Here is a 25646-nt window from a genome sequence, read left to right as displayed (position 1 = left end):
AATTTCTGGCGGGGAGTGAGAGTTATGACGTGGCTCTAAGAAGTCTCTCGAATGCTGGGTGGAACCATTCAGTGTCCTCCCCCAAGCGTCCTGCTTACCTTGCTTATATCAGATTCAGACTTGCTGGAGCACATGCTCTGAAGTTCCGTGACAAGGTCCGCTTCATCATCCGAACCCAGAGAGAGTCTTTGATCCAAATTCAACGCCAAAGATAGATCATTCTCTAGAGACCTAAAAAGTTTTTAACATCCTTTAAAGGCATCCATCAATGTCACGCAACAACCCACTCCCACCCACTCCCGCTGGACTTTGAAAACTCCCACTTAAAATTCTCAATAGGGTAAAGTTTTACTACACAAAGAAATCTACTTTCACTTAAAACATTCCAGTCTTACTCCTCCCTCTTCTTCTCTGTCTCCAAAGATAAAGCTAAGACACTGTGTGCAGGGGGCAGTGTGATAATGGAGTAAATAGGAATTTACCACATATTAGCAATATGACCACAGGTCAGGTTTTCTTTTTGTCCTCAACACCTCACTCAGTTCCTGGGTTCCCTTCTCTCTAACAAATTCCTTATACCTACAACATAGAGTTATTACAAATATTATATAGGCTGTTGAATACAACAGATCTAACAGTGGACCCGGCGGAAACAAGCATGTGATGCAGATTCAATGACCCCCTCACCCCCTTCTGTAATTCTGTGAACCAGGGCACAGGGTCCTAAATGCTACCTGCCAAGTGATTGAGCACACAATTTACTGGGCTACACTGGGGACCTATTTACAAACTACCAAGCATTTTTATTCTATGATTAATAATTCCTTATTTCAGCTTGCTTACAAGTTTGGTGGTATAATCAACAATTCCCTAGGAGCAACATAAGAAAAAAAATAAGTCATGCTAGGTTTCTGTAAATCTATCATTAAAAAAAAAAACGGGGCTTCCCTGGTGGCGCAGTGGTTGAGAGTCCGCCTGCCGATGCAGGGGACGCAGGTTCGTGCCCCGGTCCGGGAAGATCCCACATGCCGCGGAGCGGCTGGGCCCGTGAGCCATGGCCGCTGAGCCTGCGCGTCCGGAGCCTGTGCTCCGCAACGGGAGAGGCCACAACGGTGAGAGGCCCGCGTACCACACACACAAAAAAAAGGTCATCTAAAAGTCTGTTTAAAAGTTCACAAGTGCAGGACGTTACAACATCTTTGTCAAATGCATTAATAATAACTATCAAATTTGGTACAAAATGAAGCCAAAGATAAAAGCAAAATAGGCTAAGAAACTTTAAGAAATTCATAGTTGCACAGACTAATCATGAGAATGTGTATTGTTTGAGTTAAATCTACAGGGGAAACTTACTTTTGTTTTGACAGAGCAGCATTCCTGTCACAGTTCAGCTGTAACATCGTCTTATTTTTGATACCTGTTTAAAGAAAAAAAATGTAATCACATTTCAACAGAAAGTCCCTGTGCATCTTGAACTCTGTATTTAAAAGAAACAGGCTATGGACTCTGCTGTATTTTCATATTGTTTTTGGATTAGATCCATCTCTTGAAGCCCTGTGGAAGGTCAGGGAATGACCAACAACCTCATGTATTGATATATTTATGACTAAAGACGGTACAACTCACACCACCTGAGGCTCAATTCAGGAATCCTGAACTCTGCTTTCATCAATGGACCCTATTCTAACCAGTCAAGCCCCCACATCCTTAGGGCTTTGTTCTCAAAGTACCTAAAAAGGGGTTAATACGTGCCTTTTGATGATGGTAATTTCCCTTTCTCTCCCTTTGTTTGCCTTCCATGTTACTGACTAGTTACTGACTGTAGATCTGAAGCAGTTTTTGATGTCTGGGCCCCATGATATATATACAGTGTGGGTGGCCTTGGTGTGTAGAAATTTAACTTTTAATTGCTTTGCGTTTTACGGAAAACAAAATAGGAACAGTATACAAAAAGTCACAGCATTAAAACAAATACTGCATATCACACCAATGTTCTTCAAACTGCATATTTCAACGCATTTAAAAAAACAAACAATAGGAAATATCAGATTGCACAGGTTGCAGTAAATATATAAATTTGTACCAGTTATAGATACATGCAAATGCATAGGTTTGTGTGCACTGGTCAGGCTTTAAAATATATTTCTCACTATGGGTTACGGTCAAAAAAGTTTGAGAAACACTAAAACATTTTAGACTCAAAATGTCTTTCTATAATACACACTGTAATTTTATAAGTTCATTAACAGAGTTGCTTCTGAGTTAATTCTAAAATTGTACGAATGGTGCTAGCACAGATTAATCTCTAAAGAATGATTTTGAAAAGTAAGTCGAATTTGATATATCCTGATTAAAAGCAGATCATCAAAGAATCTCTGTATATTTCCTCATCCATACTTTTGTCATTGTCAGAAAGCAATGACTAGTAGGTTTCCCCTAATTACCATGTAAGTGCACAGCCTTGGGCCCTGCTCTCCAGAAGCCTGTGACCAACCCCTCAGCCTTGGTTTAGGTCAGGAAATAAAAAGGCTGTGTCTTTATTAAATTTTATGAGTTTCCACAGTGGTCTGCATGGAATGCAAAAGGGTTCTATTTTTGGTTTTTTTCTTTTTTAAACCAATGATGTCAAAAAATCAAAAATCAACCCAAACATGGTTGTAATAATTTTATATTTTATTTTATTTTTGCCGTACACGGGCCTCTCACTGTTGTGGCCTCTCCTGTTGCAGAGCACAGGCTCCGGACGCGCAGGCTCAGCGGCCGTGGTTCACGGGCCTAGCCGCTCTGCGGCATGTGGGATCTTCCCGGACCGGGGCATGAACCCGTGTCCCCTGCATCAGCAGGCGGACTCTCAACCACTGCGCCACCAGGGAAGCCCTGTTGTAATAATTTTTATATCAAATGTAATTATTAGAAAAAGTTACTATTATAAAAAAAATTAAAAACTAGAGGCATGTCCACCTTTGGTCCTTAACCAATCAGTGGTTCACGCACCTAAACACTGGCCAATGCATTTTATAAACCTCTGCGTTGAAGTCAGTGTAAACTATGGTTGCACACAATTTTATTCATCGACGTTTTCATGTTTCAAAGAATATTTGATATATCCAATAGCTGTACAACTAGTAATTATTTTAAAAATATAAATGAATTTAAAATAATTTATAACTCAATTTTGCCTGATACAGTCTGCCAAGTTAGACTTACTTCCATAATATTGTTTTAAGTTCATATTCACTTTATGGATTTTGTCTGTCAACTCTAAAGTATTGATATATATTGACAATGCTTATTGTTCAGGAAAGCAGCTGGTCCTGAGCCCTAAAGGAATTCTAATGCACTTGGAAATGATACAGTGAAGAGCCTGCACGGGTGTCCTTCTTTGAGTGCCATGCATTATTATGAGTGGCACAGACTGAAGAAAACAGCATTGGACTCGCCAGGAACGAAAACAGGGATTGCAGAACCCCCCGTTTGTAGAAGTGAATTGGAGCAGGTAACCAAGGGTTTCTGAGCCTCAGTTTTGCTCTCTGTAAATGGAGATGATAATCCTCCTCGTAGAGCCCTTCTGGATACTCTCAAGGGATCAACAGGTAAAAGGTATAATCCTTGTTACAGAAAGTCATCTGAGGGAGACTCTTTGCTCTACTGGGGGGCTAGAGTCTCATGACTTTATTCCCTGAATCAAACACTCTAACTTTAGGAAGTAAGGGCAAGCCTTTGGGATCAGAATGTATCCCATTATAAATACATAAAACTTATCTTTACAATGAGAGTTTATATTTTTTTTCAGTGACTGTCCATTCAGTCATTTTAAAAAGTGCTCACAATTTATTTTCACATACTTGGGGTAATTACAGAACTCTGGCATGTACTGATATGGTTAAAACCATATTAAATTTTTATTAAAAATCAATATAAGCTTCAATATAAAAATATAGTAATAAAAGCAACTTTTTCTGCTCTAAGAAAGATTTTAGGCATCATATTCTTTTATTTAGCAACCCCATTGCTGTCAACTTGCCATAAAATTACATAAAACAGAACATTTTGGGGTGCAAGGGGGCTCCTGAAGACCTCAATTACATGTAACAGAAATCCACAATGCATGTGAGGTTGGAACATCTTTTCAAATATGATTGCCTTTAGGGAGGACATTTAAAATTTGTACAACTGATTATGCTATTATCAAAGCCAAAAGGAAGAGGTCTAATAATTTATTAGAATGTAAACTTTATGAGGGGAGGTATTTTTATCTCCTGTTTTCACTGCTCTATTTCCAGTGCTTAGAATAAAACTTGGTACACAGTACATCCCATGTATGAAAAAAATGTGTAAAGCTGACTCACTTGTAAAGACCTTAAACTGGTATCAAATACGTCTATAACACATACTTCTAAAAATTTAAGGTTGGCTTAGGAATGCATATTGGCATATTTCTTTCCTTTTATGTGTCAATTTGTATTACATAAATATAATTGTGTGCATCCCAAGAAAATCAAATTAATAAAAAGCAGATGACCATTAACATGGTAAAGATTTAATTTCAGAATTCTAGTATGAAAGATTATTTTTTCAGGTAGGGGGCTCTCAAATATTTTTGGAGTGTAACTACCACGTGTTTTATTCCATGAAAATATGTATCTGAAATACTCAGAATTTTGCTTTGTTGAATGCAGAGTGATAAAAATAAAGCACGTTTGCATTCAGAAACCACCTCATGGATGCCCACATACGTGTGGGTGACATGCCTGCCCCCCTTACCTTCCTCACTCAGGTCCGGCTTGTTCCAGGTGGGTGAAGAGAACCGGCCAGACTTCTTGCGAGGACTGGTGCTCACCTTTCTCCAGGCACCACTCTCTTTCTTCTTGCTGCAACTGTTGTAACTTGAAACTATGGATAAAGGGAAACTTCCTCCTTTGAAATCAGCTGTATGCTGGTCTAGCTCTGAAATAGCATAAACCATGTTTTGTCAAAAGGACAGAAGCAATAATGCAGTTTCAGAATCGAGTAAAATCCAACATTTCCAATACTTAAAGAAATAGCCTCTTCAAAATCACAGGCTTGTAATACCCAAGCAGGCGTTTTGTCAACCAGCAAACATTACTTTGAAGTCTGGTATTTAAACGTGAGCCAGTAATGAAAAAATAGAGAGTTCTAAAGCTGTGTTGTGCAACATCCATTACATGGAGATAATTTCTCTCATTACGAAGAGAGAAAATAGAGCACCCTAAAAACAAATTCAAGCAAGCATTACATAAGAGTGTGAATTTCCTCTCCTCCCAGCATGAACCCACATACCTGCTCTCTGGAGGGGACAGCCATGCAGAACAGCTTTATTAAGCAAGATGCTGAGAGCAGCTCTAACCACAGCCTGCTGTCCCTGGCTAGGGTTTTTAGTTGTTTGCCCACGGCTGGGTTGTCTTTTCACAGAGGCTCTTGACAATATTGCTTCTTGAACTCTGGGTGCAATGACAGCATTCCACAGCTTAGACATCCACCTTCCGAGAGAGGAGTGGGTTTCACAGTTAGGACCAAACCTCTCAGGAATCACACACAACTCTACGGGGAACAGGTTGGAAGACTGTGCAACAAAACCTAAGTGTTTCTACGGACAGGCTACCTTTCCCAGGTCATTTTGGAATACGTGAAATTATCCAACACCAAAGTAGTTTGAATTTGCCTTAAAAATACAATGTATTTCAAATGAAACTGCTAACATGTCTCTCACATTTTTCTTTATAAGACCCTGGAGAGCTGGAGTGTTGAATGCACAAATAAAATTAAATATATGGAAAGGGAAAAAATACATGGAAAACTTTATAGACTAAAGAAGTCTGGAAAAAGATTTCCTGAAAGTCTGTCTAAATAGCTTAAACTTATTTGCCATTTTCCTTAATAAGATGCATATATTGTATTTTAGTATTTCTGCAATTGGGATACATTTTATGATCCCTGGCAAATTAAATCTGCCTGCCCCAAGGCAGGGGCTCAGCGTCTGCACGTGGTGGGTTAGCCCTGTAGAGAGGGGATGGGATCAACCAGCCACGGCCTCAGGTGGACTCTTTGCATTAATAGCTGTAGCTGCTGCGGGACTTCAGCCCAAACGTGGAGCACTTAGTGCCAATCAAATTCCTTCAAAAAAGATTACACTTTGTTGCAGCATTAAAAAACAGTTAATACAGTTAAAGGCTGTAGACAAAACTCCATCTCCCAGAATAGGAAAGTTTTCAAAGTTATTAGATACTGACATAAGCCTTTCAAGACCCTTAAAACTATTTACTCAGTATCAAGCATCTATTGTCAGCTGCTTTGTTAGTGTCTAGTGACACGTAATTCAGGGGGAAAAAAAGTACACAGGAAAAAAAAGTACTCCTAAAGGTGCTGAAGGGGTAAAGATGATATAACCCTTGGCTAAAACAATATATAATTTTTTTAAAAAGGCAGCTCCTTAATATGGCTGTTGGGAGCTAACTCTCCGTGGCATTTCTGTACCTCTTGTGTCAGCTGTTGCTCTGGATTATCTTTTCAAGGCTGTTTTACTATCGTAAACCGACTTGGAAAAACAGAGATAGTGTCTCCTTCTGGAGCAGAGGGCAGATTTGTTTCCTGACGATAATGAAAGTTATATGTCCTTCCTGGGCAGATTTGCCAGCATCCCCGTTAGAAAACTGGGTGATTCCCAAGCTCACAGTTCCACAGCTTTGATGCAAAGCCAGCATCCACCTGGGCCAGTATGCATCACCCCATAGGGCCTGAGGAGGTGGGGAAACCAATGCAAATACGAAGCCTAGGCTGTGGCTGTGCTCTGAGTGATGCAGTGCTGGGTCAGAAGCCACATCCTGAATGTGGCAGGCTAACCTGTCAGCTTGCAGATAAGGTTAACAATCTCAGAGCCTCTAGCTCTTGACAATGACCATGCAGCAGACAGGAAAGGCCAAAACTGCTTCCTAAGAATCCTGAGGCTCTGGACGTTAAAAAAAAAAAAAAAAAAAAAAAGGCTTAAATTTACTCATGATACTGATAAACAAAGGGGTAATTAAATGAATAAGTGTATTTCTGCTTTTTAACAAGAAATTGCTGTATACTTTTTAATATAGCACTTCTTGTGTTCCCTCAATTAGCTGTTATTAAACTGATAGCTTGTCTTACAATAGAGAAGACATATTATCTGCATACCCCGCTTTCCAAAATAGATTTCTGTCCAGGATGCCAGAAAGTACAGAATCAAATCTAACAGCGAATCACAGAACCCTTACTAAGTAAGCTGGAATGGTGACAAGTTTTTTCCTCCTTTCAATTTCCTTCTAATTTTCTATTTCATTAACCTTACTGTATATATGTCTGTTTTCATAAGCTGCTCTAAAACACAGTAAGTACATAAGTCTCATTAATAAAAGAGGAAGCTTTTCAATTCATCGACAGAATGTAAGTGGGTTTTTTGGGGGGTGGGGTAGGGGGATGGTTACAGGATACTTGACCTAATGTCTCATGTGGGCCTTCCCCAGGAGACACTGCCCAGCAAGTCGCACACGAGTCTGATGAAAGTTTTGTAAACAGGGAAATTGGGATCTATCCAGTCTTAGCAAAATAGTTTCCTTAGGAAGTACCCACCACATGAGTCACGGTCGTCCTCTGACAGGAGCACAGGGCACTGGCTTTCCGTGTTCACAACAAGAGGTGGCACAAGGTGGCCCCTTCAGCTTTCTCACCCCCAAACATTCCCTATCAGCCAGGGCTCTACTTTAAATAGGCAAAGAAGGATCGATGACACTTACTTCACTGTCGCTTGGGCGTGCCCTGGGATTACAGGACAAGACAGGAAATACTTTGGCCCAAGAAGTGCTTCCGGTGTGCCCAAGCGGGCCAGGCACGAGTTGAGCTGGCGCCAGACAGCCAGGGCCCAGTCGACCGTCTTGCACACGGGGTCGCAGGGAGAGGGCACCTGACCCCTGAACTAGAGACAGGGAGGGGGAAGACGGGGGCTTGGTTTAGAACAGTGCTTCTTGTCCTTTTGTTTCGAACACTCCAAAATTAAAAATATAAAAATTCAAACTGTACAACGAAACTGTAGCCAAATCTGATTTTACCTTCACTTGGGGTGGCTGGAAGAGGGCCAGGTAATAACATACTCTATGACGTGTGTTAGCACGAGATACAGATACAGATCTGCAGCTTATTACGTGCAATGAAAGGATTCAGACATGATAGTGCAGTAAGACACCTTGGATGAGGTGTCTTACTTGGATGAATTCTTAAACATCAATTCGGGAAGAAATCGTTTTTCACATGTGTATAGAATTCCTCACAAGGTCTTGCAAATAGCAGGTGTTCAAAAAAGGATTCTGAATAAATGAAATTAAAATTACATTAAATATTTTAATATTTTTTGGGTAAGTTATAAGATGGCATACCTGGATCTGTGGCATGTTCACCTTGTATTACTTCTAATTCCCCTAGAAGGAAGGCTCAGCTAAAATGATAACTTCATCAAAATGCTCTGACAGCATATAGAAGTATGTTTTCAAGTTTTAAAATGTGCAAATTTTAAGTAATACTGTATAACACACAGCTGAATGGGAGAATTACATCTTATAGTTGAATAGTTAATTATATCTTATAAAAGGTCCCTTTTTGGTAGTACAGAGGGGTCACAAAAGGACAAAGATTTATTTACTATGAGGAGAAATCTCTCAAATATTTAGAAGTCAGATACAGCAATTGACTCTGTATTTTATAAGAAAGCAGATTCACATAAATCTCTACTTTACCAAGGAATTATGATATTAAGACTGAGGATAATACATGAATGTTTTTATGTCCTACATGAAGGGATAGAATTTGGCCTAGAAAAAAATGAAAGAGTGGTTCAGTGATTCTAGCAGCTCCGTTAAAGTAACATCACTGTGTTACATGAGGCTTTGGGATCTGTTTATCATAGTTTCCCTTTTCTTCAAAAGAGGAACAATCATATTTCTCCCACTTTCTCTGATCCTCTTCCAGAGAGAATGAGATCATGTGCTACAATTAATAGCTGAATATTAATTTCCTACTAAATAAAGTATAAATATTTTTTATTAAATACTAGAAGCCTGGTATTGTCCAAAAAAGGTCTGCTTACTTATATCCCTGTGAGGAGCTGGAAGAAGAAATTTTGATCACGTGCCAGTGTGCTTCTAAGTGCCCCCAAGTATTTGGTTCCATCCTGCAGTTACAAGATTTCTGGCGTTTTGCAGGAGTCATTCATTCCCATTGTACTCCTACCCTGGAATCCGTTTTATTAACCTACTTGAAGTGATTCCTGATAAATGAAAGGCATTACCTCCCCTCCCCTTTCTATTCTTCACAGCACACCCCACTGGACCATTCGCAAACACAATGGAGGAAAGTGTAGAGCCTGAAGCTTGGAACTTTCCTTTCCAAATAAGTAAAATCAATCCTTTTCAAACTATGTTTACCAGAGAGCCAGAGGAGGGAAAAGGAGGTACACTTTACCAGGTAAGATGTACCTTTCAAGGAAAATTAGCATGGCCCCTGTGCAAGAAAGACACGCAAATTCGTGAAGCATTCCATGTTTTTCTCTTGGGCAAACCAGGGATTTTGATGTGTCAGTGTAGGTTCCTCCTTGATAAGAAAAGGCACCGTTCTGGTGATAATGGAGGAGGCTATGCATGTGTAGGGAGCAAGAGGTAGATGGGAAATCTCTGTACCCTCTTTTCAATTTTATTGTAAACCTAACACTGCTCTAAAAAAAAGTCTTTAAGAAAAAAAACTGGTATCTTTTGCAATTATTTAGGTGAATTTTTTGGCAATAAGATTTAAATATTAATAGTGATGAAGTTAATGGAAGTATCAATAATCTGAAAAGCTGTATACCTATGACTGTCTTTGCCTCACCTTTCTTCCTACTGGTTGAGGTCATATAATAGATGTGCTTTGGTCAAAAGAATATATTTACGACCAGGCAACTGACTTTAGCAGAGCTTGGGACAGAGGATTTCTGATTCAATTAGGAATTTCAGATATTAACGCAAATCACCACTAGCAGGCACTGTTCACTGAATTACCAAAGGCATTCCCATCCCACACTTCTCCCTCCACCCGCCTCCCATGGCCCCAACTCCACAACCGCACATACGTTCACACACTCTAACATAACGGACACCGAATTTTGTTCAGGAACTTGGTGGAGAGCTTTGGCCTTGGGAAGGTAGTTCTAGCCAAGGTCTCTGGCGGAGAGGTGTGCATGAAACCAGTCTGGTGAATGAAACCATTCAGGGGAAATCTTCTTTCTGGGAGTTTCAGAAAAAGATTCCTTCCCCCTGATAATGAGGAGACAAAGGAAGCCGAAGTTCCCTCTCTGCACAGCATCCTGCTTCCTGCCTATGAACAAGTTTGTGTGAGGGCGTGATGCCCAAAGTCCTGCAATCCTGAAGGGAGGTCAAGAGACTCACCCAGACCTGGGACCTGACATCACAGAGGTGTGAATGGACATCATCAACACCTACTGCAAGGCATCTGGTTATGTAAGGGAAAAAAGCCTTCTGTGTGTGTGAAGCAGCTAGCAGTGGGGTGTTGTGTTACCTACAGCTTAAAATCCTGTGCTGATACAATGAAGATCCTGTCCTCCAAGTGTGGCCCAACTGTGCAGGATTAAGTGATAAAATCTTGCTAAATCGAGCTCTTTTATTTCAAGTCCACCCAGACACTCAGCTACTGGCCCAACTTATGAATATTAAATAGTGATATACTCGAGTTGGTCAGCACTGAATTAATTTTGTTATCTTGATAGAATACAGAATATTTTATTATTCTGAAAAATCACTAAAGGTGATTATTATTCTTGAAAATGTGTCAACAGATAGAGATTTCTAATTTTCTTCATGTGACTTTTTAATAGCGCACTGTAACAAATATTAAAACTAGCTTGAGGGATGGATAATGAAGGCTCCAAGGAAGCAGTAGCTTTTCCTTAAGAAGAGTGATTAATTTTCTAATCTTGTTTCCCACAGCGTTTAGAACTTGGAGAGACTCCTCGAGAATAGTTAATAAAAAAAATAAAACCTATTTTTTAAAATACTTAATATAGTCCAGAAACTGCTATGGGTTTTACATGCATTATCCTATTTAACCCTTGCATATCCCCAAATTTTACTCGCTGGAAGCCACACAGTAAGTGGTACAGCTCAAGCCTGGGTCACCTGACACTAAAGGCCCCTCTCCCAGCAATAGGCTGTGCCTGTGGTTTGTTACCTTATTCACGACTTTCCTCCTTAGGAACCTCTGCAGCAGCCCCTGCATGGGCTCGCCATCCCACCGCAGCTGTACCCAGCGGAAATGCTGCTGCACCAGCAAGTCGGAGCCCTGGAGACAGGCCTTGGCAATGGTTCCCAACAAAAAGCAGTTCTCATGAAAGTAATAACATTCGGACGTTCTGTTTCCTGAAACAAACCAAAAGCAACAGTCCAACCTCAGCAAGCCACAGTAGGGGACAAGTTCAAATAAGTGAAAGAAAGACAACCATGAAGCATAACATGTGCTCTGGGAAACAGAAAGATTAGAAGGATCTCAAAGCAGCCTGCTTCTCAGCATGGTCTCTCTACCATCTTTACCTTTTTGGAAAGTACAGGGGCTTTCAGTGCTGCGATTTTCCAGAGGTCCCAGAAAGTCCCCCAGTAACTCAGACAATGAAGATTTTTCCAAATTCTCTAAGATGATGATGATTTTCTTGTTAGCAGGAGATTGTTTCACTGGGATCAGACATGCTGTGGTCAAAAAGGAAATTCAGTGATTAAAGATTTTACAAAAACCTATAAAAACTGGCAAAGATTTAAGTGTTAGCAAAGACGTGACACAATGGGAATGCTCTGACATTGCTGGGAGAGTACAGGATTCTGGAAAACAGTTTGGCATTACTGAATACAGTTGAAGATACACAGACACAATGATCCAACATTAGTTCCACAACAGATTCCAAATGGAATCAACTCGAATCTCTACCAACAACAGACTAGATAGGAGTATATTCATACAACGGATATGAAAGTGAACAAATCACAGCTACAAGCAACCGCATGAAGACTTGTCACAAACGATATATTAAGAAACAAATCACAAAAGGCTACACACAATATGATGCCATCATTTGAAGTTCAAACAGGGGCAACACTAACCTTATAATTTAGGGATTCATAGATAGTAAAACTATTTTTAAAAAGGAAAGAAATGATTATCACAGAAGACAGACTAGTGGTTACCTCCATGTGCCCCACCCCTTGTGAACAGGGGTGGGGCACATGGGCCCATTCTGGAAGCTGAGAATGTTCTATTTTGTGACCTGGTCAGTGGTTAAATGACAATTTTATTTTAAATTATTCACTGATCTGTAAAAATAGGCAGTATGTATTTTATAGATGGATATTTCAGAATACAAAATGTTAAAATCCTTAAATGATCTTTAAATTACACATATATAAAATATTCATAAAATTACGGAGACAGGAACTCAGAGACCAGCAGGTCCTTCCTAGGTCCCTCCTACAGGCTCTTACTGCTGAGGTGAGGACAAGAGGTAACAGGAGCCTCATCCAGGGCCAAGGCACAGAACAAAAGGATAGTCTGAGATGAAGTGAGCAAAGCTCAGTGGCTGATGTCTTGAGAGAGGGGCGGAGAGGGAATAGCAGAGACAACTCACAAGTTCCCACCGGAGAAGAGGCCATGCAGTGAATGGAGACAGAGGGCACATGAGCAGGAAAACGCTTGAGGCAGGGGAGGTGGTGATGGGTTATGTTTCAGGCCTGAGTGATGAGTGAGGCATTGCTCTTGAGATGTCCAGCAGGGGCTGGGACAAAAGGATGGAGGCAGCAAGGGAGGATTCAGGCTGGAAATAAACGAGTTTATAGGACTGCAGGATGTCTCTTGGAAAGACACAAACTCATTCTCCTGAGTCCACAAGCAAGGACTGTATTGTCAGTGACTTAATTAACCCCACATTTAATGGACAGCTTGTGCCCTAGACAAAAGGGGTGTGGGGTGCTGTTCATAACAGTTGGGTTGGGTTTCCACCTCATCTTTGTTCATCTTGGTCTCCTCTGAGGTACCAATCAGGGTCAAACAGACTGGGTTTTTTGGTGAAAAGCTTTGTCTTCAACGCTGATGGCCTCATATGTTCAATTTTTTCAGTAACATCTGCTTCTCCATCTGACCACTTAAGTTCAACAACCTAAAGCAAGTTGGTCCAAATGTAAATTTCATTTTAGTTGTGAAATAGCATGTCTAGTTCAAGTTATTTAACATGGTTTCAATTCTAAAATATTAACCAACCATAGAAACAGAAACTCATTACACCTTTGGGTTTGAAGGATTATTCAGCCTCTGATCAGGGTTCATGGAGACATAAGATGGCCACTCACCCCATGTTATAGCTAGAGATTCCTTTCGGCCTATTGTTGGAAAGTCAGCCATTTGGATTCCCTTTGCCCCATGCTAATTCAAAGCCCTATTTCTGAAACTAATCTACCCTTTTTTTCCCCTGCTTCCAACTTTATAGGTATGTCAGCTCTGCCCCTCTCCAGAGGTCAGTAATGTTAATCAGACACTCACTTGGCTAGGCTCAGGGCTATAGTCCAGTTTTCATACCCTTGTATTAAAAGTTCTGGATAGCTAGTTCTAGAGCAAGACTCATTAGCTTAAAAATAATTAACATATCACATTTATAGTTAAATCCAAACTCCTTTACATCTAAGGTGACCCCAAGTCCATAATCTCCTCTTTGGAGATGGAAGCAGCCCATCTTTTACACTGTCCACTTAAAACAAGGCTCTGCAGGGATGATGCTCTGAGTCCAGATGAGAAGCAAGGGATGGACCTCCAAAGAGCCTCCGGTAACGCAGGGTCCAAGGAAGAAACTCATTTATGTAGCCTTCAATTACATATGATTACAGTAATTCTATCTTTATTACTTCTGAAGTAGAAAGTTCTCTCAGGAATCCTAAGTATTATTTTAAAATACCAATCTAGTGTTTAATTTTTTTTTTTTTTTTTACTACCACTGTCACATGTAATTTTAAAATGTATCTGTCTTGCTAACCTAACTCAATACCTTATACTGAGGAGAAATATGACCCAATTCTAATACACGTTCAGACCCTCCTTACCAAATAATGGAGTCATGTGATGTGATGGTCTCTCACAAAAGTCAGTATGAGAAGGAAGATGTTATTTTAAAATAAACACAAAATACCCACTGCTTGTATAAGGGCTACGCCATTCTTTCTGAACTGATCTTCTGTTCTACATTCTTTTCTTCACTGGCACCATTTTAGTCTCCATATAAGTTTTAGATTCTTTTTTTTTCTTTTTTTTTTTTTTTTTTTGCGTTACGCAGGCCTCTTACTGTTGTGGCCTCTCCCGTTGCGGAGCACAGGTTCCGGACGCGCAGGCTCAGCGGCCATGGCTCACGGGCCCAGCCGCTCCACGGCATGTGGGATCTTCCCAGATCGGGGCACGAACCCACGTCCCCTGCATCGGCAGGCAGACTCTCAACCACTGCGCCACCAGGGAAGCCCCAAGTTTTAGATTCTTAAAGCTAATTATTTAAAAACAAATCTGCTACTCTTCCTTCTTGTATTTTTTCACTCATACACGTCTTTTATTCATTCTCTGTGTCTCTTCACTGGCTTTCTTCTACAGAGTCGTAGAGAGGAACATATAAGGTAATGTATGTGCTATGCCCATTGGAAGATGAAAGTTCAACGTTCTATCCTCCAGCTGAATGGAAGTAGTTTAAACTTTTTTTTTTTTTTAAGAAAATAAAGTTAGAAACCAGAAATAAGTTTAGAACACCTTATGAATCAGTATATTCCTCACCTGGGAGTCATATGATTTGATCAGTTTACTTTCTTCGTAAAAAAAAAAACGCAAGACAGTAGCTGATACATAATCCCTGTCCTCTAATTATTCTAAAAGCTTAAGTGGAACAGCCTAGAAGCTCCTTTTCTCTGATCCAGATCTCAGCCTTCTCTACATTCTGTCCTTTTCCATCACCCTTTGACCAAAGAAAATTCCCTGCTAGGGGCTTTCTGCACTACAAAGGAAGTGACACCACACCACCGGTCCTTCCCTCTGGCTCACTTGTGATTCCCTGGCACTGCTCAGAAGCTTCTGGTGTCCCCATCTACTCAAAGTGTACGTTCTCCGTTCTCCATGATCTCCTCATTGGCCACCAGTCAGCAGCAGTGGGGCCTACTGCTATGAAAATGATGGTGACAGTGGATGGAGTTTTAGAAGATGAGGACGGACAGCAGCAAGGGGAAGATCCAAAGCCAGACGGTAACGCTCTTGACATAACATTCAGAGACCTTCAGCGCTTATTCTGGAGCCACTGGAGTATAACAGCAGGAAATTGTCATGAGCAGTTTTTTATTCTAGGGTGAGCCCTCTGGAAACCTGCAGAGGGCTTGTGGAAGGAGCGAAAGCAGAGGAAATAAGAAGGGTTAGTGATGAGGCCTCCACAGGCCCTTGAGCAAGAAATGATAGGTGGTAGGGGGACTGGAGAGCAGGAGGTGGAGATGAGATATAGGAAGCAGATTCAAAAGAACTCAGGACTGACCAGACGTGGGGAATAAGCCAAATGAGGGATCTATGATAAGCTCCAGGTGCTAACTTGGATAACTGCACTCAAGGCCTCAGCAGGTGAATCTTGTGTTTATATCTTACTTTTGTTATTAAAAAAAAGAAAGAGGGATTTCATACATATAAATTACTAAGCCCAATACAGAATAAAAATCCTTTAGTATTTGGAGATGCTACACTATTTCTTACATAAGAGAGTAGAGTGGAGACTTTTTGGCCTCAGTCTGTCATTTGAAAACTTCCTTTTTTCAAATCCAATTCACTCTATTTTTATGCCCTATCATCAACTACTGTCTCAACAACTTCTGCACTCTCTAATCTTACTTCTCTCTACCTCCACTGTTAGCAAGTTCTTCCACTTGCTGACAACTAAATATGATTAACATTCCCTTTTTCTCTGCGTATGCTACTTCTTGTATCAGGTTCATGCACTCATTCAACAAGTAATTATTGGCAATCAGTGTACAAGGTGGAATGGAAGAATAAGCTACATTACTAGCCTTCAAGGAGCTCGTAACATGTGTGTGGGCCAACACAAAAGCCCAAATAATACCCTCACCGCCTTGAACTACAGTTAGGTGGGGCACAGGGGTAAACAAAGCCTACTGCAGTTCACCAGAGGTAGCTGGCATACCTGGAGGGCTCCGACAAGCCTTCATTTGGGGGTGTCCTCAGAGTATTTAAACAGGGGCTTCCATGTCTATTTTAACCAGGCCTGTACCACACAGTACTTTACACAGTACCTGCCATGCAGTAGTTATGGGTGTGTGTGTGTGGGGGGCAGTTTGTGTGCTTATTCTAGATGAAATTTTAGAGTAATTCTAGATGAATGCTGCAGCATAAACAAAGACATGGACAGTGGGAAAGCAAAGGACATGTGAGGAAGAAATACTGTATTCTGCTGGAGCTTAGATACCTATTTTTAAAAAGGGTCAGATATTCCAAAGAAGATATACAAATGACCAATAGGTACAGGAAAACAGGTTCAACGTCACTAACGATCAGGGAAATGTAAATCAAAACCACAACGAAATATCACTTCATAACTGTTAGAATGGCTATCATCAATAAGAGTTAACAAATGTTAGTGGGGATGTGAAGAAAAGGGAACCCTTTCACATTGTTGGTGGGAATAGAAAAACAGTACGGAGGGTCCTCAAGAAAACAAAAAATAGAACTACCATATGATCCAGCAATCCCACTTCTGGGTATATATCTCAAGCAAATGAAATCAGGATCTTGAAGAGATTATCCACACACCTGTGTGCACTGCAACATAATTCACAAGAGCAAAATACGGAAACAATCTAACTATCCATCAAGAGATGAATGGATAAAGAAAATGTGGCATACATATACAATGTAATGTCATTCAGCCATGAGAAGAAAGGAAATCCTGCCACTTGCAACAACATGGTTGGACCTTGAGGACATTATGTTAAGTGAGATAAGTCAGACAGAGAAGGACAAATACTGCATGATATCACTTGTACGTAGAATCTAAAAAGGCCAAACTGATGAAACAAGAGTAGAATGGTGGTTGTCAGGGGCTGGAGGGTGAGGGAAATGAGATGTCAGTCACAGGGTACAAACTTTCAGCTGTAAGTGGAATAAGTTTCAGGGGTTAATACTGTATCTGTTGTATACTTGAAAGTTGCTAAGAGTAAATATTAAATGTTCTCACTGTAAGAAAGGAATGGTAATTATGTGACGTGATGGAGATGTTAGCTAATGCTACCGTGGTAACCACTTTGCAATATAAAAGTGTATCAAATCAACAAATTGGGGCTTCCCTGGTGGCGCAGTGGTTGAGAGTCCGCCTGCCGATGCAGGGGACACGGGTTCGTGCCCCGGTCCGGGAAGATCCCACATATCGCGGAGCGGCTGGGCCCATGAGCCATGGCCGCTGAGCCTGCATGTCCGGAGCCTGTGCTCCGCAACGGGAGAGGCCACAACAGTGAGAGGCCCGTGTACCGCAAAAAAAAAAAAAAAAAAAATCAACGAATTGTATACCTTGAACTTACTCTATGTTGTATCTCAATTATATCTCAAAAAATTAAATTAAATTAAAAAGGGTCCGATAAGCAAATTAAGTGGATCAGTGTCCTAGAATGGAAGACCCTGAATGGGACTGACGTAGTTCAGTGGGTGACTGGGGCATGTGGGAGTCAAGAATCACAGAGCGCTTTTAATCAGGTGTCTGGTGGTCTGTGAAGGAGCACAAGAGGTAGAAGGAGCAGCCACTTACAGGAAAGTAGATAAAATATAGTAAAAGGAGGCATAAAGGCACACTGAGATCCATCTGGAAGGACATGACCATGGACTGGCTGTGGGACAGGAGTGAGGGGTCCATGACTCAGAGGACCTGGGGGTTCTAGACGGTCCTAACATGGCTTAAAAATTAAGACACTTGAAAACATTGAAAGAAAAACCTCCCAAATTTTCACTTAAGAACCAGGATGTCTGGCTTCTTCCAAGTCACAAGACCTCACGTCACTGAGTCTACACTCAGCTGCTCGCAGCTGGGAGCTGCTGCCCTCGTGGCGATGGAGACAGGCTTCCCCTCCCCTCCAGCCCCAACCAGCCCGCTTCACCCCTTAATGTGGCTTTTTGGCACCCGTGGGCATTTAGGTTTTCAATTCTGCCAGGGGGACCTGAGTTCCAACTGTGGGGTGCCAAGAGACTCACCAAACTGAGAAATTAGGAAGAAGAGTTCTTTCTAAGAAGATGCTCCCCAAGGATTTAGAAATGCTGAGTTGGTCACCTTCGCATCCTTCTTGACCTAATTCACTGCTCTCAGATTTTTCTTTTTCTAGCTCTCTAAGTTTAGAGCAGCATTCAGTCTAATTGCTATCTACTCTGATAGGGTGAGAGCACAATATTTTAACTTCTTACTCTGAAATGAAGCAAGACTGAATGCTGAAAACCATAGGGGGCTTCTGTTATAAAACTAAGGGGAGAAAAAAAAATTGGGGCAGGTGAGTTTTTGAGGAGCAGCGGTGGGCAGTGACTCGGGTCCAGCTGAGAAGCCGGAATGCCTAGTTTGAGTCCTACTGTGCTGCGTCCTCACTGCAGCGTACTTAACCTCTTGTCTCAAGTGTTTATACATCAGGGTGTTTACAGAGTCAAAGCTTAATAGACATTAGCTATTGTTAGTATCATCATCAGAGAAAACAGCTTTTCTCTGTAGCTTACTCTCACTGGTTTCTGACCAAAGACTGACCTGAGCACTAGAACAACATTCAGATGCTGGTGGGATTTTCTTGTCCTCAAAATGTGCTTCTAGGCTTGTGGAGTCCTCAGTTCCCCTCTAAACCTGCCTCTTAATTTTATTTCTTGACTTAGGAACTCCTGGTAATTTCCTTCTTCCTCAACCTGGTCACCAGCTGTCCCAGCCACAAGGTATCTCCCTTGATCACAGCTCCAAAGATAAGAATCACCCCTCTCCCTAAAAAAGAGACCTGAATTCACATTTCAACTCACCCTTCACCCAGCTCACAGCTCCCTCCTTCACCCGCTCCCCAGGGTCCCTGTGGTTTTGAGCCTCTGGAGACCAGAGGTTAGTCCATTTCAGTTTTACTTCACTAGTCATGCTATATACTGTGCAGAGTTACACTAACTCCACCTGTGCTGAAGCTTGGGGTGTTACGCTCTGGAGCCTAAGATAGAAAATTTATGAAAACTTTTATTAATAAACATGTTTAATCACGGTTCTGCCACTATGTAGTGGTGGTAAGTTACTGAAACTCTCTACGCCTGTTTTCCTCACCTTTGAAATGGAGATAATACCAACTTGCATAGGGCTGTTGTGGAGATTAAATGAGTGAATTCATGCGTGTCATGTGTTCAGCAAAGTGCCAGCCAATGGCATACTAAGAATGACGTGGAGAAAGAAGTGCACCCCAGGTGCAGCAATAGGGGTGCTTTCGTTGCAGAGAATTTATGAATAATAATAACATTTATTAAAAACCTATCCCCTTATTATCACCGTGCAATTCTAAACTGCACCAATAACGCAATGCTTAGTTCTGCTAAGGCAGACTGCTCCCACCACCCCCTCCCCTGGTATCCTCTAGTGCCAGTTATGTAGTAAGCTCCCAACAGATAATTTATAAACAAAAGAAGAAAAATATAGGATGTGCAATAGATGCAATGGTATGTACATGAAAATAATTTTTTGCAAGTGCTCACCCGGGTTCCCAGTTTTCATCCCGCAGCTGCTCCATAACTGAAAAGCCACCTTAAATTGATCCCCAAGCAACAACATTTATTTCCATATAAAGGCTTACTTGAAGGGCATGCCTTTCGGTTATCACAATTCAGTTTGTGGAGATGGTCTTACCGCTACTGATGAACAGATCTACTAGCTGGTCCTTGGAGAAACCAGTATCCACTTCAGCTCTCACTATTTCGCAGGGGAATCCTGCAGCCATTTGTCTGTGCTGTGATAAGAGAGTGATTAGTTCTATACGCTTTTGTGTTTTCAAAGAAAAGGAGAGGGTACGTGAGTGATCCATACCTTCATGCAGAGTGCAAGCTGATGGGCTATGTAGTCTTGCAAGCTTCCTTCTGGGCCGTGGAAAATGACATTATGATATTGCTCGACCTATGAACAAAACAAGAAGAAACCTTAGGTAAAAATGCTATGAAGAGAAAAAAGGGGTACACAAGTGTAGAATTTCCTTTCTGATTGTCACCAGCCTTTCAAAAGATTAAAAATATTATTTTAGGGCTTCCCTGGTGGCGCAGTGGTTGAGAGTCCGCCTGCCAATGCAGGGGACATGGGTTCATGCCCCGGTCCGGGAAGATCCCACATGACGTGGAGCGGCTGGGCCCGTGAGCCATAGCTGCTGAGCCTGCGCATCCGGAGCCTGTGCTCCGCAACGGGAGAGGCCACAACAGTGAGAGGCCCGCGTACCGCAAAAAAAAAAAAAAAAATTATTTTAGGGATTAGCTTCATTCACTGGGCATGTGAAGTCTTTCATTTTAATGTGAAACACTGGCAAACATATTATTTATATAGTATTTTACCTTTTATATAGTACTTACATATTTATAGCAAGAGATGGCATTTTTTTAAAGAGCATACTTCTTCTCCCTCCATTTTCTACACTGAGGTTTAGTATATTAGCTGGGAACACAATTCCTAGCATGTTTTTGTCCCTTGCAGATGTTCCATAATTTTTTTTCTTTATTATCCCTTACAGATGCTCTTTAGTTTGAATTTTCCCAATGCATATTTTACTTTTCAGAGGTTAAAATAGCAATGATTGTTTTTCAGGAAATTTTGGAAAATACAAAGAAAAATAAAGAAGCAGAACAGAAATCACTGAAGCAACCACTGTAAATATTTTTATGTTTCCTTCCAGCTTTTTCCTCTGCATAGTTGATGCGTGTGTATTTGGTTTTTTTCTTTTAAAGAGACAGCCTTTATTTTAAGGATTTTTACACTGAAGACTTCAAAAAGTGGCAGGTTTTTAGAACTTATTGACCTGTATTTAAAAGGAACTGTTGACAAAGGTTCGCCAGAAATAATCTGAACAAGCGGGAAAATACAGTTAATACTACTGAAACCTACTAAAATAACTCCAGGACATATGGTTTATCCAACATAAAGATACCTCTAAATGCTGTCAGTGATATGAAACTGACTGCTTCTTTTCTAAATACACAGTGGTATAATTAACAATATTCAATCACTTCTGTTCTTTCCTGAATATATAAAAATTAAAATACCAATTAAAAAACTAATACATTCTTCTCTTTCAATGTTTCTTACAGATACAATTTCAATATTGTCATTCAATAGTGGTGTGGTTTAAGAGATTTTTCATTCACAAGTCAAACAACGATCCACCCAAAGGGAACTGATAGTCTATAGGCTCATAGTGCAAATGAAGAGCTCGGGAATGCAGCAACTGACCTTTCTAAAATACAAAACGGATGAAATTCTTAGAAGATACATGTAACAAGCTCTACTAAGCAGCTGGCCACAGAACTAGAACATCTGATAATTTTCCTGGTGATTCACTGGGACTCCAGATGTTTCCAAACTCAACTTGAACTCTCATCTTAGTAGGCTTCGTATTTTCCTTTTCCAGTTTCGCTAATGACACAAACACGATTCAAATCCTTGAAGTAGTCATTATAGTCAAGGGCATATCCTACAACAAACCTGTCTGGAATTTCAAATCCAACAAAGTCTGGTCTACATGCAACACTTTGAGAGGTCCTTTTAACAGGCAAGCTTGCAACCTTGAGCATCTTTGGATTACGCTGCTTGACCAAGGAAAGCAAGGTTTGCACTGTTCTGCCAGTGTCAATTATATCTTCAACAATCAAGACATTCTTTCCAGTTAAAGTTGAGAGATCATCTCCACCAATTACTTTTATGTCACCTGTTGACTGGTCATTACAGTAGCTCTTCAGTCTACTAAAATCTACAGTCATAGGTATAGATCTGTCACTATTTCTCTTCAGTGCTTTGATGTAATCCAGCAGCTCAGCAAAGAATTTATAGCCCCGCTTGAGCACAGAGGGCCACGATGTGATGGCCTCCCATCTCCTTCATCACATCTTGAGCCAGCCGTTCGTTCCTGTCCATAATTAGTCCATGAAGAATAAACACCTTTTCCAAATCCTCAGCATAAACGATTAGGTATACCATATACATCTAGGTCATAACCTGGCTCATCATCATTAACCACGACGCTGGGGCTGCGGGCTGAGGGCAGTATGGGGAGAAGCCAGCGGGGCCGAGCAGAAGGCGGGGCCGCCCAGGAAAGCAGAGTGCCCCGCCCGAGCGCTCTTCGCCACCGCTCAAAGCGCAGGCGCCTGTATTTGATTTTTAAGGATACAGTGGTGTAATCTTCTTACAGCTATTGTATATCAGAGGATACCTTTGTGTTGACTTTTTGCATAAAAGACATCTTCGTGAGTATTCAATTCTTGAATCAACTATGTGATCCCATTCTTCAAAGCACTGAATTCCAGAAATCTAGGTAGAGAATGACTGATACTTTTACTTTGTAAAAATGAATATCTCTTGCCTGGAAGCCTATAGGGTCTAAAACACATCTTTATCCTCGCCTAAGAACATGTGGAGGATATCTCGCCTAAGAACATGTGGAGATGTAGTGGGTGCTGGGACAGAAAGCCATGACCTTTTATGTATGTCAAGGGCCGTGACGTTTGGAGTAAAATGTGGAGGGGAGGTCATGATCCCAGGGCTGAGTTCCCACTCCCAGCCCACATGCTGGGGACAAGCTTTCTTCTTGGAAAGGTCTTGCAGAAAAGCACCTGTGTAGGCGTAGCACCTAACTAACCAGTAGAGTTGACGAAGCTCATATGTGAGGATTGAGCCACCCATACTTAGAGAAGTGTTAGACACAACAGGGTCTGTTCTCTCTTTATAATTTGTAGTAGGACAATGTAAGAACATGTATATCTTTGTGCTATTGTTGCTCTGCTGTGCTCTGATGAGTTTGTCCCTTTTACATAACAGGGGAAGGGCACATCCTTGAGGATAGCCAGAGTAGACTTCTACGAAGACAGTGACTACGCCCCTGGATCCTTACAGGAAAAGGCAGATTCTGAGATATGAAAGGAAGGCTTGAGGGAAAGCCCTTAGCATGGAAGGAAGAGGGAACTCCTTCCTTACCTGGGGACTTTAAGACCTGAGCTTTGGCATCCCAGGAGACCATGACATAAACTTAGAGGAACTCCTAGAAAATGGAAGAAAAGTAGTCTTGACCACTGGGTGTCTGAAAATGAGCTAAGGAGGGAAGTGATTCTTAAAGGGGTCCCTTGATGTTGCACTTGGGACTGGGTTTTAGGCTCTGAAAGACAATTTATCTGGTAGCCACAACTGATTTTCTCTGAGTTTAAATATTACTCCACCATTGCTAAGTCTTCCATAAAAAAGGGAAGAGCTGGATTCACACTGTGGGTAGGGCACCAACACGGAGAGTCGTGGCTGGAAGACACAGGACAGTGGCTGTAGCTGCCTGAGGAACATCAGGATCCTAAAGCCACAGGATGAACTCAGCAGTGGCTGGCCTGGGCTGTTTTCTGTGGTACTGAGAATCTGTGAGCCAAGCAATGGTAGAGATGCCGGCCAGGACCAAGACTGGGACAGGGCCTCTTCCAGAGACATGGGAGAGATAGTAACCTAAAAAGTTCAGTTGAGGTTCTGCTTCTTAGGCAGTGAGGCCATAGAGCCATAAGACTTCAGGGGTAAGTTATTATTAAAGAAGAATTGTTAAAGCATAATATGTTCTCATTTGTACCTATGTGATGGGGAAGCTTGGGGATACACAGATTATACTTTTCATTAAAAAATGTTGCCCAGGGCTTCCCTGGTGGCGCAGTGGTTGAGAGGCCGCCTGCCGATGCAGGGGACACGGTTTCGTGCCCCGGTCCGGGAAAATCCCACATGCTGTGGAGCGGCTGGGCCCATGAGCCATGGCTGCTGAGCCTGCGTGTCCAGAGCCTGTGCTCCGCAACAGGAGAGGCCACAACAGTGAGAGGCCCGCGTACCACAAAAGAAAAAAAAAAAGTTGCCCAGATTTATATAGTTAGGGCCTCTTTCTCCCAATTTTAAATGCAATATGGTAAATCCTTCTGATATGCACAAACTTTTTTGGCTTGGGAAATTTTTCTTCCATTATGTTTTTGTTAATTTCTCCTCTTCTAGTTCTAATTCTAAGGAACAACTACAAGGCTTAAGTTCCCTTGCTGTTCTCTGTAAAGACACCTGTCCCCTTATCTCTTCATTTCTCTCTCTCTGTCCTTCTCTTCTGCCTTCTGGGAGTGAACTCCTCACGTTAGTCTTTCATAGCCCTGAATGGAACATTCATTTACCATCTCACTTTTGCTCTCTGTGATCTCAAGGGCAATTTTAATGATGCCATTGCATTTTTAGTTGTTCTTATAGTTCCTTGCTTCATCCATCTCCTTTCCAACTTTCTTCCTTTTAATCTTAGCCTGCACTCTATCATGGCTTTCTTGCCCTGCTTTCATAGTCTATCCCCTTGCATTCTCTAGAGAATGAACATAATTTTCCAAACTCCTTTGTTCTGTATTTTTAAGCTGTGTTCTTCTGAGTTTTCAGAAGGATAACTCTGTTCTGTTCTGCAGTATTCTTCCGTAGGTATAATGTTAACTTGCCATTGGTATTCATATACTGTGAAACCACAGGAAGAATTCTGCAGTGAAGCAGGATGTGTGGACCATCACTGATTTTACTCGCTGTCCGCTGATTTTCCAGCTGAACTCCTGCCTTAGGTCACTGGACAAATGGCGGGCTGGTGTCTATAATTTCTAGTTAAACTCCAGCATCCAGCACTGGCTGCAGTGGACTGAACTTCTGCTGTCCACCTTGGCGGACAAATGCATGAGATGAACTGCAGTACAGGAAGCAGGATGCTCTTGTACCCATCCCACCAAGAGTGCTGATATAATATACTTCCTGGATGCAGCAGTGTCTCACCAAAGCCCACCGACTTCCTGCTCAGGGATTTCTCGCATCCAAACTCTGAATGGCTGTGGAAGGACCTGTGTTGACAGGGGGTGGAGGATAATATCATGGTGCAGCAAAAAGCAGAGGCAGTAAAGGAAACATGCCCAATTTTCTAACTGCTGTAAATCTTGCTTTTTTGAATCATTAGTAAGATGGTAAGAGAAAGATAAAAGTGGTTTCCTAATAAATCTCAGGTAGGTCTCAAATAAAGTAAACCCAACACTCTCTTGCGCCTAAAGTTAGTGAAATTTTTTTCTAGATTCTTCACAAAGGAAGACCTCAGTTCTATTCTTCTCTGTTATTGTGAAGTTTTATCACTTTTAAAAAGTACTTTAGGACTTCCCTGGTGGCGCAGTGGTTGGGAGTCCGCCTGCTGATGCAGGGGACACAGGTTCGTGCCCCGGTCCGGGAAGATCCCACTGCCGCAGAGCGGCTGGGCCCGTGAGCCATGGCCGCTGAGCCTGCGTGTTCGGAGCCTATGCTGCGTGGCGGG

General features: G+C 41.6%; 1 protein-coding gene, 1 long non-coding RNA gene, 1 other non-coding gene and 1 pseudogene across 3 annotated transcripts in view; 2 read left to right on the top strand and 2 right to left on the bottom strand.

Annotated features, from left to right (window-relative positions):
* The window catches only part of LOC113618179 (uncharacterized), a 59069-nt gene extending 54442 nt beyond the window's left edge, over positions 1 to 4627 (top strand). Inside the window, exon 3 of the long non-coding RNA XR_003431916.1 lies at positions 3301 to 4627. This is a non-coding gene — a long non-coding RNA (uncharacterized LOC113618179). The remainder of the gene's footprint in view (positions 1 to 3300) is intronic.
* LOC113618178 (cortactin-binding protein 2) overlaps positions 1 to 25646 on the bottom strand; it is a 75738-nt gene that overhangs the window by 5147 nt on the left and 44945 nt on the right. The window contains exons 9-17 of the mRNA XM_027102095.1: positions 20153 to 20239; positions 19976 to 20075; positions 11613 to 11765; positions 11254 to 11441; positions 7779 to 7957; positions 5302 to 5501; positions 4765 to 4947; positions 1354 to 1417; positions 99 to 231 (exon numbers count right to left, since the gene is read on the bottom strand). Of these exons, the coding sequence (XP_026957896.1) occupies positions 99 to 231; positions 1354 to 1417; positions 4765 to 4947; positions 5302 to 5501; positions 7779 to 7957; positions 11254 to 11441; positions 11613 to 11765; positions 19976 to 20075; positions 20153 to 20239 (1287 nt within the window). The remainder of the gene's footprint in view (positions 1 to 98; positions 232 to 1353; positions 1418 to 4764; positions 4948 to 5301; positions 5502 to 7778; positions 7958 to 11253; positions 11442 to 11612; positions 11766 to 19975; positions 20076 to 20152; positions 20240 to 25646) is intronic.
* On the top strand, positions 9478 to 9579 carry LOC113618644 (U6 spliceosomal RNA). The gene has a single exon (XR_003432075.1). It is a non-coding gene; the product is annotated as a U6 spliceosomal RNA (small nuclear RNA).
* LOC113618505 (hypoxanthine-guanine phosphoribosyltransferase pseudogene) lies at positions 21108 to 23002 on the bottom strand (annotated as a pseudogene).

Source organism: Aethalodelphis obliquidens, unplaced genomic scaffold (assembly GCF_003676395.1).
Source record: "Aethalodelphis obliquidens isolate GAN/ISIS:26980383/991018 unplaced genomic scaffold, ASM367639v1 scaffold5, whole genome shotgun sequence".
Lineage (NCBI taxonomy): Eukaryota > Metazoa > Chordata > Mammalia > Artiodactyla > Delphinidae > Aethalodelphis > Aethalodelphis obliquidens.
Note: the sequence above shows the minus strand (reverse complement) of the source record. Positions and strands in the feature narration are given on the sequence as shown.